The sequence below is a fragment of the Canis aureus genome, chromosome 23 (genome assembly GCF_053574225.1).
Source record: "Canis aureus isolate CA01 chromosome 23, VMU_Caureus_v.1.0, whole genome shotgun sequence".
Taxonomy (NCBI): domain Eukaryota; kingdom Metazoa; phylum Chordata; class Mammalia; order Carnivora; family Canidae; genus Canis; species Canis aureus.
Window position 1 is genome coordinate 26,039,114 of NC_135633.1, and position 15,024 is coordinate 26,054,137.

A 15,024-nucleotide genomic window follows, 5' to 3' on the forward strand; every position below is an offset into this window, starting at 1 on the left:
CTTTGGTGATTTTATTGTATGTAAATTATAATACTTCAATAAAATGGATGTAAAAAATTAAAAAAAAAAGAAGTTACAGCCCCACCTTCTAAGGCCCCCGCCCCAGCATAAGAGCTGTGCAGAATCAGCAGCCATGCAGAAACCGAGGAGAGGAGGTACAAAAACCATGGAGGCACCTAGTAGGTACCCACACACATGTTTGTTTCACTCAGTTCCAATTAGCAAGGACTCACTAGGCACCTCCTGGGTGCACTTGCACATCCTTGATCTCATTAGCTCTCCCTCAGCTCTCACACGGCCCAGAGTGGGAGCCAAACGGCATGCCAAGTACACCACACACTTGTCTCATTTAATCCTTGCAGCAGCCCTAATGAGGTGGGCTCTATTAACGTCCCCCTTTCACAGATGAGGGAGCAAAGGTGGCAGAACTCACACAGGTCCTGCTGCCAAGAAGTGGAGGAGCTGAGATTTGAACCAGAAGACAGTCCTCAAAGCTTATGCTCATCACCACTGCACTCTATTACCACTGCACCCTTTACCAAACATGGCATGGGTTAGGAGACCATGTATGGGAAATGTGCCTCTGACCTTAGGCATTGAACCACGAGGTTTCCCCTAGGCTTAGCTGTAGAGGCAGGGTACGCTCAAGTGAAGAGGGCAAGAGAGCATGTGTGAGCTCAGAGAGGTGGCAAGAGGCAGGACCGGCTTTGGAAAGGAGAGAACTGGGTTGGGTAGCAAGCCTAAAAGAAACATAAAAGAAGTCAGGCAGAGCCTGAGAAGAAATGAGGCAGAGGACATCTGGCTATGGCCAGCCTGTGCATTAAATGCCTGCTCAGGCCCTGAGCAGCCAGGGCTCCTCATTGTTATTCCTGACTCCATCTCCCCCTCCCAAAATTCCTCTCTGCTCAGTTTCTCAGCCCTAACAGCCCACTCACAATCACAGCCACCACCTCACCAGGCACAGGCAAAAGTTTCATCCCAAGACTTATCAAAGACTGACTGGAAGATAATGATGCATGTAGCAGGGGGGACCTCTAAGGTTGAGGAGTATGGAAGGGATGCCAAGACGTACAGAAAGATAGGAATTAACTCACGAAGGGAGGGGGCCTCCAGGAAGAGTATGCGGGGGGGGGGGGGGGGTGGGAGAAGGGAACAGCATAGGCCATAGCCCAGAGGTGAGAGAGGCTGCACAGGTAGGGAACCAAAGCTAGCCTAGTCTGTATCTATGCTAAGTGTGAGTGTTTCTGTGTGCTGAATGTGTATCTGTGTTGCATGTGTGTGTATTTGGGTTGTGTGCACAGGTGTTTCAGTTCATTCCATTACTAGGTCAGTTTTTTAGGTTTATCCTGCCTCTGTTTCTCAGTAGACACTGATGTCTGTGTTATGTGTGTGTGTGTTGTAGGTCCCTCCGTGTCTTTGTAGCGTGGTCTGCTTCTTTGTGTGTGGGCTTCTGTGTCTGCTGCATTTTTCTCGTGTTTATTTCTGTTTGTTTCTCCATGCTTGGAGCTATATGTTTGTGGGTGGGACACTTGGTCCCTTGGCTCAGGCAGCTGGACCCAGGAGAAGCCTGGGGCAGGAGGGTACTACAGTTGGAATCCCGTTGCACACAATAGCACCTAATGATTGTCAGGCACTTAGTGGGGTGGAAGGCTGTACCAGAGATGCCAATTAACACTGATAATGAGTCAGCGACCTGAGGCCCAGCAGAGGCTGAAAGTGGGTCCCCACTGGCACACAGGCACATGGATGAGCTGGCTGGGCCAAAGCCCAAAATTGCCCCCCAGCACCAGGGGGGAGCCATCTCACTGACTCATCTCCCAGGGAGACCAAAGCCCAGGCTCTGGATAGCAAGAAGGATTGAGATCAAACTCCAGGATGAAAATCTTAAAAGGAAGGACTTTTATTGACTTGGCAATGAACAAGTCATAAGTGTTATCAAGAGAAGAGACAACAGTGACACAGCTTTGCTCTTGGGGGCTACAGTCCGAAGGGGTGACTTATGGGTGCCAGGGCAGGTACTCCAGAGTGTGGAACCCACAGGCAGGATGAGGCAGGGAGGGGTGCTCCTGGAGAAGAGTCTAGAGTTGCCACCCATCCCTGCATTGGTGGGTGGACACCGAAGAACTAGGGCCATAGCTCCAATGGGTGAGCTGGGCTGGGGTATGTCATTCCTCCTCTGACCTGTCTACATGGCTCACTTGTCCCCAGCCACCTCCAACACAGCCATCTTGCCTCTCACCTGGGCCAGCTTCCTCACTGGCCCCTCTAATTCAAAACCCAAAGCTAACCATTACCCTGCTTACACCCTTCCTGGCTTCCCTGTGTGAACTGGGCTTCCGCTACTGGGCCCTTCCTCCAGCCCATCATGACTTCCTGCTGTTTTTCACACTTTTGCTTGTGCTGGCTTTTTGCCTAGAATCCCCTTCCTCTCCTCCCTCACCTGGAAAACTCCTATTTATTTTTCAGGGCTAAGACCCAGCATCACCTCCTCAGGGAAGTCTCCTTCTGGTCAGCAGCCCCAGCAGGGGCTTTCCTCCTTCCCTGCACTCACCCCATAAGGCCCATTGCCTTCCTCTAACAAAGGGGAGGGCAAGGACTGTCCAGTCCACCTCCTCGGCCAGGGTGACAAGCACAGAGCAGGGCACCTGAGGGCATCATCAAGGAGGGGTGGGATCAGTGAGATGGCTCAGTGGGGGCCCAGGGCACACCAAGTCCTGAGAATGACATTCTTCGGCAGCCCCAGCACTACTCAGGTGGGGCAAGGCAGTCACGGCAGAAGTAGCTCCAGCCTGATAGCAGACCAATGGGTGCCTGTGGGTGCACCCAGAAAGCACTGGTCGTACCTGGGTCCAACCAAACATCAGAGAACATGACAAAATGCATGTGCAGAAGCAGGGCCTGGCTTCTGGTCCCAGCCGTGAGACCTGCCAACTGTGTGACCTTGGGCAAATTGGCACCCTCTCTGGACTTTGGGTTCCCATCACCCGTTTGTTCCCCCAGACCTCCGTTCTTTTTTTTCTTTGACAGCGTCTGTGGGGCAGCCCTTTATTCGTGGCTCTGGCTCTAGATCTACAGCACTCTCCTAGCCCCCTGGGCTTCACAGATGCTAGTCCAGAGTACCTCAACATGCCCTGTCTTTTCCCCTTCATCCTGCCCCATCTCCACAATGGTCCCTTCATCAAACTGCCTTCAACGAAACTGCATAAATGTGTCATCTGTTTCCCCTCTACAAAACAGTGTGAGCTCCTTGAAGGATTGTTGAGGTGATTAAAAGAGATAATTTGAAAAATATAAGGGACACTCTGTAATTATTAGTTCTCTCCATCTAGCCCCCAGACTCCACCCTACTTGGAGTTTTAAGATGACTGAATTCTCTGGCGTGGGAAAGATGCCTGCTTCTCTCCTCTTCTACCCAATCCCTGCCCAGCCCACAGCACCAGGGAGCCTCAGCCCCTGTGCCACCCAGAGCCCAGTTCTGAGCCTCTCGTGCCCCTCCAACCCAAGAGCCCGCCATAGCTCAGCCCAAAGGAAGCTAGCTGCCCGTCTATCTCCCTGTCTGCTCCCTCCATGCCATGGCCAGTGAGGCCGTTGTCTCCTACCCATCACACTCTCAGCTCCACTGGTGTCTTCAAATCCAGCCCCCTGCCTCCAATCCCAAACTTCCAGGAGGACAATGTCTCTCCTTTCCCAGGGAAGGGAATCTTCCTGCCTCCAGCTTCCCACTGCCCAGGCCACCAGGAAAAGTGCGGTGGGGCTCAAACTTGCCCACGCTGAGTGGGCTGAGGCGTGTCCTTCTTTGGCTCCTCCATGACAGCTATAGCTTAAAGAGACTTCAGGGAGTTTACATCTAACTTTTCTGCTAGGGAAGTCTCATCTGCAGTTTCCCTAACCAGGCTGCCCAGCCCCTCTGTTCACACCTCCCTGCACCATGGACAATGGGACTGCCCTGCCCCCTCTCATTGAGCCAAGCTGGGCTTCCAGGATTCCTCCACTGCCCCAGCACTGTTTCAGTACTAAGAGCCCAAGGAGGGAATAGAGGAAAAGCCTTGAATGTTAGAAAAGTAAAAACCTAAAAATGCATCTGATGCAAAGCTGAGGCCCCTCCTCCCTGGTCCCACTCCACTGCTGGACTCCTCTCCATGGAATTTCCATTGCTTAGGGAATAACAGACTTCACAAGTTCTCAGGAGGAGTCTCACAGCAGGCAGATGCTCTGGTACAAACTTCAAAGGCAGCATCTGAGGCCTAGGAGGAGTAGAAATGCCCAGGTGCAGGAGGATGGCTTCATGCCACAGAACTGGATCTCTACTTTGAGCTCTCCATCTGCTCCAGAGGCTGGACAGAGAGAGCCCTTTTAGGCCAGACACACCCCTCTCTGTGCTCCAAGACTTGCCATCTCACTCTGGATCCTGCTATGTGATGCTGAGTCAATCATTACCCCTCTCTGGGCTTCAGGATTTGTATCTATAGAAAAGGACTGGGCTGGGAGTCCCTGAAACTCTCCTAGTGGGGTGCAGGAATGGCCATGTCCAGCATCTCCATGTGACAGCCTGGATCCTGGTTAGTCCGATCTGAGCCTGAATACAAAGACACCATGTTCCTCTAGGGCCCTCACTGACTAGAAGGGGGTCCTAGAGTCTCCTGAGGGAAGCCCAGCCTCACATGTGACAGCCTCTCCAGCCCTTGTCTCTATCGTCAGACAGATGGGACTCAGGAGAGAAAGCGTTGAGTATCCAGACCTTGGGCGTGGCTTTGCTGGGTCAGCAGAGCAGGGGCATGCGCCTTCCCACACATTCACTCACCCAGGCCTTTACACTGAAACACAGATACCCCTATACATGGAGATACACACCCACATACAGTTTTATTAGAACATATGTACCTAATACTGTACACAGAGGTGCCCACACTCACTTACACATAACCATTTACCAATAATCAGCTATAAAAATGGACACTCATATATTCACACATGTGAATATGTCCACACTTTTATACACTGACCCACACACTCTTATACTTTCACACCCATATACATACATGTACAGCTGGAAGCTCATATTCCTGTTCACACACACACACACACACACACAGAAACACAAATAAACCAATCGGTCTTATCCCTCATCTCAGGATCAAGTAAATCACAATCCAGTAGAAACCCAGACTCCAACTGCAATGTCAGTCTAGATCTGTTTCCAAATCTAAACTTGTTCTCGAACTGTGAAGAGAAAATACCTGTCTGTCTTTGCTATGTGGGGTCCAGTCCCTCCTCAGCCCTCCTTCCTCCCTATGCCATGTCAGCAGTGCCCTCTCATCCCGGCCTCAGTGGGAGTGGCGAACGATGGGCTACTCTTCCTCTGCCCTTCATCCCTGCTCCTTGCCCAGCCCCTTCCTCCCTCTGGCCTTTCAAACACAAGGATGATCTGGGCTGCCACCCCGCTGTGACAGCAACCCCTGTTGGAGACAGGTGGTGTTACAGCACAGCTCTATGGTACACAGTCTTCACTCCCCAGGCTGGGGTAGAGGGGAGCAGAGTAGAGGGAGGAGGAAAAAGAGGAAAAGGAAGAGGAGGAGCAAAGTACTGGAAGTACCACGGATGAACTTGAGAAGTCTCAGGCTGTTTTGTTTCTCCAACCCTAACCATTCAGCCCAGACAGCAAGATCAATCTTCCCAAAGTCCAGCTCTAATCAGGCCCTACCCCTGCTCCAAACTCTTGGGAAGATCCTGGTGGGTCATGATAAGAAGTCCAAATTCTCAGGGTGCCTGGATGGCTCAGTGGTTGAGCATCTGCCTTTGGCTCAGGGTGTAATTCTTGGGTCCTGGGGTTGAATTCCATATCAGGCTCCCTGCGTGGAGCCTTCTTCTCTCTTTGCCTCTCTCTGTTCTCTCATGAATAAATAAATAAAATCCTAAAAAAAAAAAAAGGTCCAAATTCTCAGCCTGGAATTGGTTGTCTGGGGTCCGCCTAGTTCACTTCTTAGGCTCATACCCCAAGGGACTCAGTCTTTGCCTTCTGTCCCTGAGTCAGGTCTTTTTTTTTTTTAATATATGTATTTTTTAATTAATGAATTTATTTATGATAGACATAGAGAGAGAGAGAGGCAGAGACACAGGAAGAGAGAGGAGCAGGCTCCATGCCGGAAGCCCGTTGTGGGACTCGATCCCGGGACTCCAGGATCGCGCCCTGGGCCAAAGGCAGGGGCTAAACTGCTGAGCCACCCAGGGATCCCGAGTCAGGTCTTTTTAACTCTGTTCCTCTGCTGAGATGTCTAGTTGTATCTTGCCTGTCCTTCAATACCTGGCTTTTGCCATTCATGGAAAGAGCAGAAACTTTGGGAGTGGGCAGACATATGCTCCAAAAGTCACCGGCTGAATGCCTCTGGGCAAGTTATTTCCCCTCTCTGATCCTCTGTTTCTTCACCAGAAAACAGCAATCTCTTGGGTTTGTGGTGAGGATTAAATGAGATCATAGATGTGAAAACAGTGCTCTGGAAGCTGTAAACTTCTGTGTGAATGTGTGAAGAGTCCTAATTATGGCTTAATCCCTTTATCCCTACCCCCACCTGCCTTGCCCAACACACAGCAGCCTGAGTGGTCCCTGAGAGAGGGATCGACACTTCTCCACCTTTGGGCCCTGCATCCCCCAGACCCCTCCCCGGGCCTGTTCCCAGCCCACCTCGGCAGCAGGGTGCGCATTTGGATGCAAGGAGGCCAGACTAAGTATGCTTACTGCAAATTCATGCCAGACTACAACTCCCAGAATGACTCACAGATTGTTCTGGGTGTGGCCACTGGCTTAACCCCTTCCTCTTTGAGCCCTTTCCTTCATTGTGTCCTCTGGGGGTTAGTCCCTGGCCAGTCAGGGCAGCTTAGGGAGGTGGTCACATGTCTCTGAAGGCCCTCAGCCCCTCCCACAGAGCAAACACTTCTCACCGTTCCCACCACAACTCCATTTCAGACCTCTTTGTGTCTCCCACACGATGACAGCTTCTGGGCTCTTAGCTCTGGTCTCTCCTTCTCCAGGCCCCCACCAAATCTTTCTAAAAGTGTAGGTGAGTGTGGGTGGTTTATAATGGCAACAGCTAACCTTTATGAGCACCTGCTGCATGCCTGCCACTAAGCTCTCCACTTCCAGATTCTTCGCAGCCATCCTGCCAGGAAAGTATTAATATTCCCACTCCACTATTCACACGGGGTTCAGAGAAGTTAAATAGCTTGCCCAGAACTACATAGCTACAGCATAGTGGTGCTGATATTTGAAGCTCCACCCATCTACCACCTTTTCTATTCTATTCTCAAAGCCTGGGGTGGCTCAGTTGGTTAAGTGTCTGCCTTTGGCTCAGGTCATGATCTGGGAGTCTGGAGCCCTGGAATGAAGCTGACATTGCCATCGCCATCACCATCAGGCTCCCTGCTCAGCGGGAGTCTGCTTCACACTCTCCCTCTGCTCCTCCCCCACTTGTGCACTCTTGCTCTCTCTCAAATAAATAAATTTTTTAAATCTTAAAAAAAAGAGTCAGAACCCAGAAACCTCAAGGTCCACGTATTTCAGCAACTACACTGTTGGGAAGTCCTCCCAGATGCCTGACTTAAATCCCTTCTGCTGCACCAGGCCCCAACTGCCTCCTGTTTTTCGGGGAGGGCAGTGAGAAGGGTGACTTCAGGGAATCCGAGAAGTGGGTCACGTCACTAGGGACCTGGCCTTTCCCAGGGAGCGGGCGGCCGAACAATGGGAGATAAATGTGTTGAAAACATCCGTTACTAAATATATCAACTTCCCGAGAAGATGGGGGTGCTGACAGGGAGCCTGTGGCCCCTAACCTTGAGGCCACAATCTTGTGGCTCAGAGAAGCTGGGGCACTCAAAGCAGCAGACAAGGCTGTTCTGGCTGTCCTGGGGGCTGGGGCAGAGGGGGTGGGAGGCAAGCATGGAAGGGGGCGATGTCTCATCCTCTCAGACAAAGCTGCCAAGCCCAGGCTGGCTCATTTGCATATTATTTTGCATTCATTTGCATGCCACTTTCTGGAAGGGGTTCACATTCAACTGCTGCCTTTCCCCCATTTTCAGGGTCTCTGTTCACTGAAAACGCCATTCTTAAGCAAGGAGGAGCCCTTCAGCAGCCCTGATGCGGTGCTGGGAGAGCCAGAAGTTGCAAATTCCTAACAATGCCTACATGTTAAAGCTGCGGGGGCGGGGGGAGGGGGGGGCACCTAGGCTATGGAAAGTGCTTCTTGTAGTCTAAGTCTAGCCCCAATCCTCTCACTTCTCTGTCTCTGTCCAGGCCTTCTCCTACCCTTGCACTTTACGCTTAGGCCACTCTGAACTCCTCCAGTCCTCACATAAACAAAACCATACTTGCTCTCAAGACCTTGCACAAGGCTTTGGCTCTTCCTGGAGCTGTCAGTTCTGTCTGAAGAAGTGACTCTTCCTTCTAAGGCCAGCCCCAATAGCCTCTCCTCTTAAAGACCTTCCCCAAACACTGGCAGAGGTTGGGGGGGGGGACACTGGGCCTTCCTCCATGTGACCATTGCTCTGTCCTGCTCCCCACAAAGCTGGTATGTTTGGTTGGGTAGCATGGCAGTAAATATCTGCTGAATGAATGAACGGATCGTGATCTCCCTTCTGTCTCTCTCAGCCCCTGCCATCCCCCTCTCCCTGGATGACATCACTCACCTGCAGGAGGGGCAGAGCTGGAGAGGGCCTGTCTCTAATTCCCCTTTCTGTCCTGGAACACTTCCCCCTCATGCCCACAGCCCACTCTCAGAAAGCCAGGAGATTCCACACTCCTCTGTGCTGGTAGGAAGTTCTTCCTATTGTCTATCCTCACTCCCTTTCTTAGCTATTATTTTTGGAGAGGGGTCAGGGACCACTCCATCTCAGTTTTACCATATGTGTGGGAATAAAGGCCCACTCTCTGCCCAGGATGTGTTCATACCACTCCTGAACCATTATGCCCCAGCTTGGCCCTACTTTTAGTGACCCAGGATGGAGAAGGGACACAAGGCCAAGTAGCCAGGCCCTATAGAGGAGTCCAGGACAAACATAACACTCCAAGGGAAAGGTTGCTCAATAGGAAGGGGATGAGCAGCCCCTCCTAGGGGGTATGTAAGCAGAACTGGATAGATCCTAGGCAAGTTGCAGAGAGGAGTAAAGCTACTGCTAGAACGTGGCTCAGATGCTCTACATGTTCTCTCCCGCTGGGAGGCTGCACTGAGCCCAGGTGTCCAGCCCTGTGCTGGGAAGCACGAGGAGATGGCTCCTGCCTTAGAGGAGCTCCTTGGCTAGCTGGGTAAGGACCTCGCACACAGAGGCATCATGGGGGAAGGCCGAGTCTGGGCCACAAGCTTGATGCCATACTATCAGGGAGACTCCTGGGTGGGTCACAGAGTCAGAAGGAGGGGAAACTGAGGAGGGCTTTCTAGGGGAGGCTTCCTATTCAAAAGCTTTTCCTTAGCAAACTAGTCCTATGAAGAGAAGGCCAAGCCCCTTCACTTGGCATTTGAGAGTCTACAGAATCTGGCCCTTCCTGTCTTCTCTTCCTCCTCTCCACTCCCTTCTTGCTCCCACCAACCCAAACTCTTTCTGTCCCTTGATCACATAGCACTTTCTCACATCTACCCACCTTCATGTACTGTCTCCTCTGCCCCTCCCCACACAGGCTATTCCCATCTATCCTTCAAGGTGCAGCTCAACTGTCTCCTCCTTTGAAGCCCTGGCTTGGTGCGGGCTCCACAGTTCATGGGGCTTCCCTCTGCACAGCACTGTTCCCACTGCAAGGTTGTATGTTTCCACTCCTGCCTCTCTCATCAGACCAGCAGTCTCCGAGAGCAGGGTCTGGGGCTGTGTCCATTCTGGTCCCCCAGTGACCAGGCCAGCAGGCATTGAGCACGCATTGCAAAGTTGCTGTTGAGTGAATAAATGAACGAATAAGCACAAAAATCCAGGACGGGAGCATGCTGAGTGGGTAGGTTGTATAGGCCGGAGCAGCAGGAGCCAGGGAGTGCAGGCCTGACTTGACAGCAGGCCGGCTCAGGGTGAGACTCCCAGGCCATTAAGACTGAAGGCGGGTACTGCTGGGCGCTCTGCCTCCCCTATTTGGCTAGATCCCAGCCAAGCCATCAGCAGTCCCTGCGGACCGAGGCTAGAGTGGGAAGCAGAAAGAGAGGCAGGAGCTGTTTGGTGGGCTGGGGCAACTGGGGGCTGCAGAGAGGATAAAGGCGATTAACCCTCACTGAGCCGACCCAGCTCAGGCAACCAACAGGTCCCCTGCGGGGCCTGAGGAAGGAGACTGAGGCTTGCATCTGATGAAGAGCTTCAGCCCTGGCCTTGTAGCCAGAAGAGGTTGACAAAGCCACAGCCTCAGTTTCCCTGTCTGGGAAAAGGCGACTCCATAATTTCTAACCCTCTGCACCTTGGCTGGAAACCCTGTGGGGTCCTCTTCTGCTACCTTGTTGGCCTGAGCTTTCCAAGAGCTTTTCCCTCCAACATCCTGACACTCCGAAGTCCTGCCACTGAGTCCAAGCCCAAGTCACCTTGATATTCCCCATCTCATTGTCTTTCCCAATTTCTTCCTTCATCTGCTCCCTTGGTCCACCAGGTTCCAGACTTCCCTGATGCCCACACTGGCCTGGCCTCCACCTTGTCTCCTTGCCCCATCTTTCTCTTCCAGTTCAACCTTGACGGTACCACTGAGGCAGCTTTCTAAAACCCAAACCTGATTCTGTCCCCACCACAGAGAATCTTCTCAGGCTCCCTAGAGCCCTCAGGATAAAGCCCAAGAGGTCTGGAGTTCAAAGTCCTATAGGATGTGGCTGCTGCTTACCGCTTCAGCCTCTTCACTGCTCCAGGAACATGCCCCATCCCCACCCAGGGCCTTTGCTTGTGGTGCACCCACTCCACCCCCACCTGTTAGCTTGATCTTGATCTTTATACTTAATTATTCTCAAGCTATTTTATGTCTAGGAAGCTTAGGAGGCCCCAGAGGGCAGAGCCATTATTGCCTATTTCTTTTCTTCATCTCCCCACAGGGTGCAGAATGAATTGTCCTGGGCTCACAGAGGTGGTCGCACATTCAGCCACCCCCGCCCTGCCTCAGTGGGCCACAGTGTCCCAGCTGTGTCTTCAACCACCAGGGGAAGGAAACATCCACCTACGCACAGTTGGATGAATACACACACAGATACACACATACACATACACCAGCCACACAAGCACCAATATACACTCATGTCCACCAGCACCATGATCACACGCCCACACCCACTTATACTAACAGACATCCACATCTACACACACACGTACACACACAGCTCAACACTAATATACACACACTAGCAAGAACACAAACATGAGTGTACATGGAATCAAACAATACATTCAAGATTGAGTCACTCTTTTGCAGATGTAGGCACACATATTAACATGCATGCCAACATACAAACTCAAACTAACACACATACACACCTATACACAATGTAACCTGCACTCACACGTATAGAGATGAACACTTTCAGTCACACAGGATTACTCACACATCCTGACAGGCTGCTGCACATCCAACCACCAAGGACTCCACAGACCCCTGCCCACCCCACATGCCACCTCGCACATCACACATGTACACACATACACATACCTTCCTGTGCAGGCACAGATTTGCACCTCCACTCACTTGGAGACACACATGTCACTTGTCCCTGACGTTGGCAGCTCTCGGATGGTAGAGGGGCACTTCCACGGAACCCCCCATTCCACTCACCTGCACAAGTACCCCCCAAGTGTGGACACACATGAGGCTGGTGCACAGAGGCCTCATTCAACCAGCCATGGCTCTCTCTGGGACAGGTGTTTTGGGGGTAAAGTTGCCTAAACTGGTGGCTATGAATCCCAATCCCATGAAAGGCAATGCCCCAGACCCTCTTCTGTTTCAGTGCCACTTACTCGTTCATATTCATGTTTGTTTTCTCCCTCCCTCATTCTCTCTCTTTCACACGTGGGAGTGCGGGCACATGGACAACACACCACACACAACACACACACACACACAACACACACACACACACACACACACACACACGCACACACGTGGTCCCAGACGTCTCATCCTTCTCCAGGGTTCTGAATCAGTTTATCTCAGCCCCCCAGAGCTCCTTGGAACTCCCTGCAGACCTCCCCTACCCCCAGCCCTTGAAAGGATAATTAGGTTCATTACCAACCCCTCCCCCAGCCCCTTCTATGGGACCCTAGCCCCATCACCCTCTAGGTTGATGCCAGACACCCCCAACGCTGTGCAGAGGCCCCCAGGCTATAGTCCAGCAACCAGCACCCAGGAACAGGATCGATCCTCCCACGTGGCTCAGCTCCACGCCAACCCCGGCTCCTCACAGGCACTCCCAGGACCCTGGTTCATGGTGCTTCTTGCAGCCGCTCACCCAAGCCTCCAGCCCCTCAATAGTACTCACGGCTCAGCCGGTCGCGCTGCCGGGTACTGCTGGCTCCTGCAGAGGATGGAGTGGCCGCATGCCTGCCCCATCGCTCCTCATCGTCTGCCTCCCCAGCCAGACTAAGGTGGCACCTCGCCCTGTCCACCCTGCCCGGGGTTCCAGGCAGGGTGCCTGGCCCAGTAGGCACGGGAACCAGGAGCGGTAGCCTGTCCCCAACTCAGCCTGGACTCAATACCCCAATCTCGTGCTGCTGCTGCCCCAGTTGCTTCCACCTCTCCTGCTGCCACTGCCTCTGCCGCTAGGCTGGCTCTGGGAGGAGGTTGGAGCAGGTCTGATAATGCAGAAGGGGGAGGGAGGAGGGAGGAGGAATAGAGAGGCCCAGACAGAGAGGGAGAGAGGGAGGGAGGGGTAGGGAGAGACTCTGGCTGGGAGAGGAAAAGAAAGACTCTCACACAGAGGAACGGACAGAGACCGAGAGAAACAGACAGGAAAGAGAGAAATACATGAAGGAGAGAAGAGAGAGATCAGAGCCTCAGAGAGATCAAGATGGAAATATAGAGAGATCAGAGAGGCATAGGGAAAACACACACAGAGGAACAAAGACAGAAAAGAAAAGGGGGGGAAGCAGAGATGAGAGATAGAGGAAGAGAGAGAGAGAGAGAAGCAGAGGATGCCAGGGAGGTATGAGGATGGATTTACACAATGCAGAGTACAATGGGAGCTGGGGATGAGGGGCAAATGGATGAGACCCAGACCCTGCGGTACCCCATTATTGAGGCCCTCAGGATCAAGGGACACTTCTGCATCCTTCTGAAGTATGGCAGGGCCAGGCCTCCAGGCAGAACCAGCTCCTCTGGGCTCCCTTACAGAGTTTGTATTATGTCCTGGGGTGCATGGAGCTGTGTACACAGGGGCTCTGGGTACTTTTGCTAATGGCCTTTGGACTCAGCCTTGTCACAGAGTCCACTTTTTAGTGGCTCTGTTTAGCTGGGGCACTGTGGGACCTGATGCTGAAGCATGCACTTTTTTTTAAATTTTATTTTTAACTAATCTCTATAACCAACATGGGCTCGAACTCACAGCCCCAAGATCAAGAGTTACATCCTCGGGGTACCTGGGTGGCTCAGTGGTTGAGCATCTACCTTTGGCTCAGGGCATGATCCTGGGGTCCGGACCAAGTCCCACATCAGGCTCCCCACACGGAGCCTGCCCCTCCCTCTGCCTATGTCTCTGTCACTCTCTCTGTCTCTCTCATGAATAAATAAAATCTTTAAAACAAACAAGAGTCACATGCTCTATGGAATGAACCAGCCAGGTGCCCAGAAGCATGCACTTCTACTAGGAGTTGTGGGCACCCAGGCCACAGCCTGCCCACTTGGTTTTCACTGTGCACAGACTATCTGCATGAGAGAAAGCTTGCTGGACCTCTGCTCTGTTGCCAGAGAAGACTCCTCAGGAGGGAGCATTAAGCCAATGGAATGGGCTCATTTTAGCAATGGGACAAGTAGGGAGCTGTCTCACTAGTCTTTGGACAGAAAAGAAAAAGCTCCACACTTCGAGGCAGGAAATAGGGGTTCAATGCTGGCTCCTCCACCAACTTATTCATTCATTCACAAACACCTACCATTAGCCAACTTCATTAGATGTGACTCAGACTGTTCTTTGCCTTGGAGCAGCACCCAGTCAAGGTGTGTGTGTGTGTGGGGGGGTACAACTTGTAGTATGATGGAAGCACAGTCTGTAGTGCCCAAAAAGGGCCCCTGACTTAGTCGGGGGTTGGTGAGCATTTCTGTAGGAGAGGATACCACTGGGTCTTAAAGGGAGGGGACCCAGGAGAAGGGGGTGTACTCTAGCCGACAGGGACTAGGTGTAGCCCTCACCAATAACCTCACCTCTGACCTGTGGCTTTGGAAGTTTCAGGAAAGAAAATATGAGGGAGCTTTTGCTTCCCACTGTGGCTCCAGAAGGTAGAATTTCAGACCTCTGAAAGCTCTGGCCACACTGTTTTCTCAGCCTGACTCATACCTGGGACCTTCCTACTTCATGCCTGCCAGCTAGGAAGGCATTTTTCAGGTCCAGAAAGCCCCTACCCTGGACCATGTCCAGGCTTGGCCTCTCACAGTTCCCCTTCACGCCCCGAAGAGCCTGGCAGTAAGAAGCTGAGTCAGAGGTGTTTTTTAAAGACACTGGTTTAAAGGAGGGCACCTCCGGGCACAGGGGAAGCAGGTGCGTTGAGGCCTCACCTACCCCTTAGCCTCCTCTCTGCCCTCCCACTCTGGAAACGATGGTGAAGGCCTCATCTTCAGAAATCTCCTGGGAATAAACTCAAGCAAGTCAGGTAGGAGGGAAGGTCTCCTCTCATCCTACTGCCACACCAGACTCCACAGCTGACCCAGGAGTAAGGAGTGTGCAGGAACGAGGCACAATATCCAGGACTCCTGGGTACTCAGGTACTCCAGGACTTAGAGCCCAGGCAGGTGGAAGTTCAAATCCCAGCTCTGCCATGCACCCTGGGCAAGTCATTTAATCTCTCTAAACTTCAATTTAGTTTTCTCATTCAAAAGGAGAGGTCACAATT

The 15,024-nt window shown here is 52.2% G+C and overlaps 1 protein-coding gene across 2 annotated transcripts in view; it reads right to left on the minus strand.

The window, feature by feature from the left end:
• Positions 1-12,765, minus strand: part of PDE2A (phosphodiesterase 2A) — a 92,662-nt gene extending 79,897 nt beyond the window's left edge. For both annotated transcript variants that reach the window (XM_077866886.1, XM_077866888.1), the window contains exon 1: positions 12,465-12,765. In XM_077866886.1, coding sequence (XP_077723012.1) covers positions 12,465-12,535 — 71 coding nt within the window. In that variant the 5' untranslated portion in view covers positions 12,536-12,765. The remainder of the gene's footprint in view (positions 1-12,464) is intronic.
• Between the last annotated feature and the right edge of the window lie 2,259 nt (positions 12,766-15,024).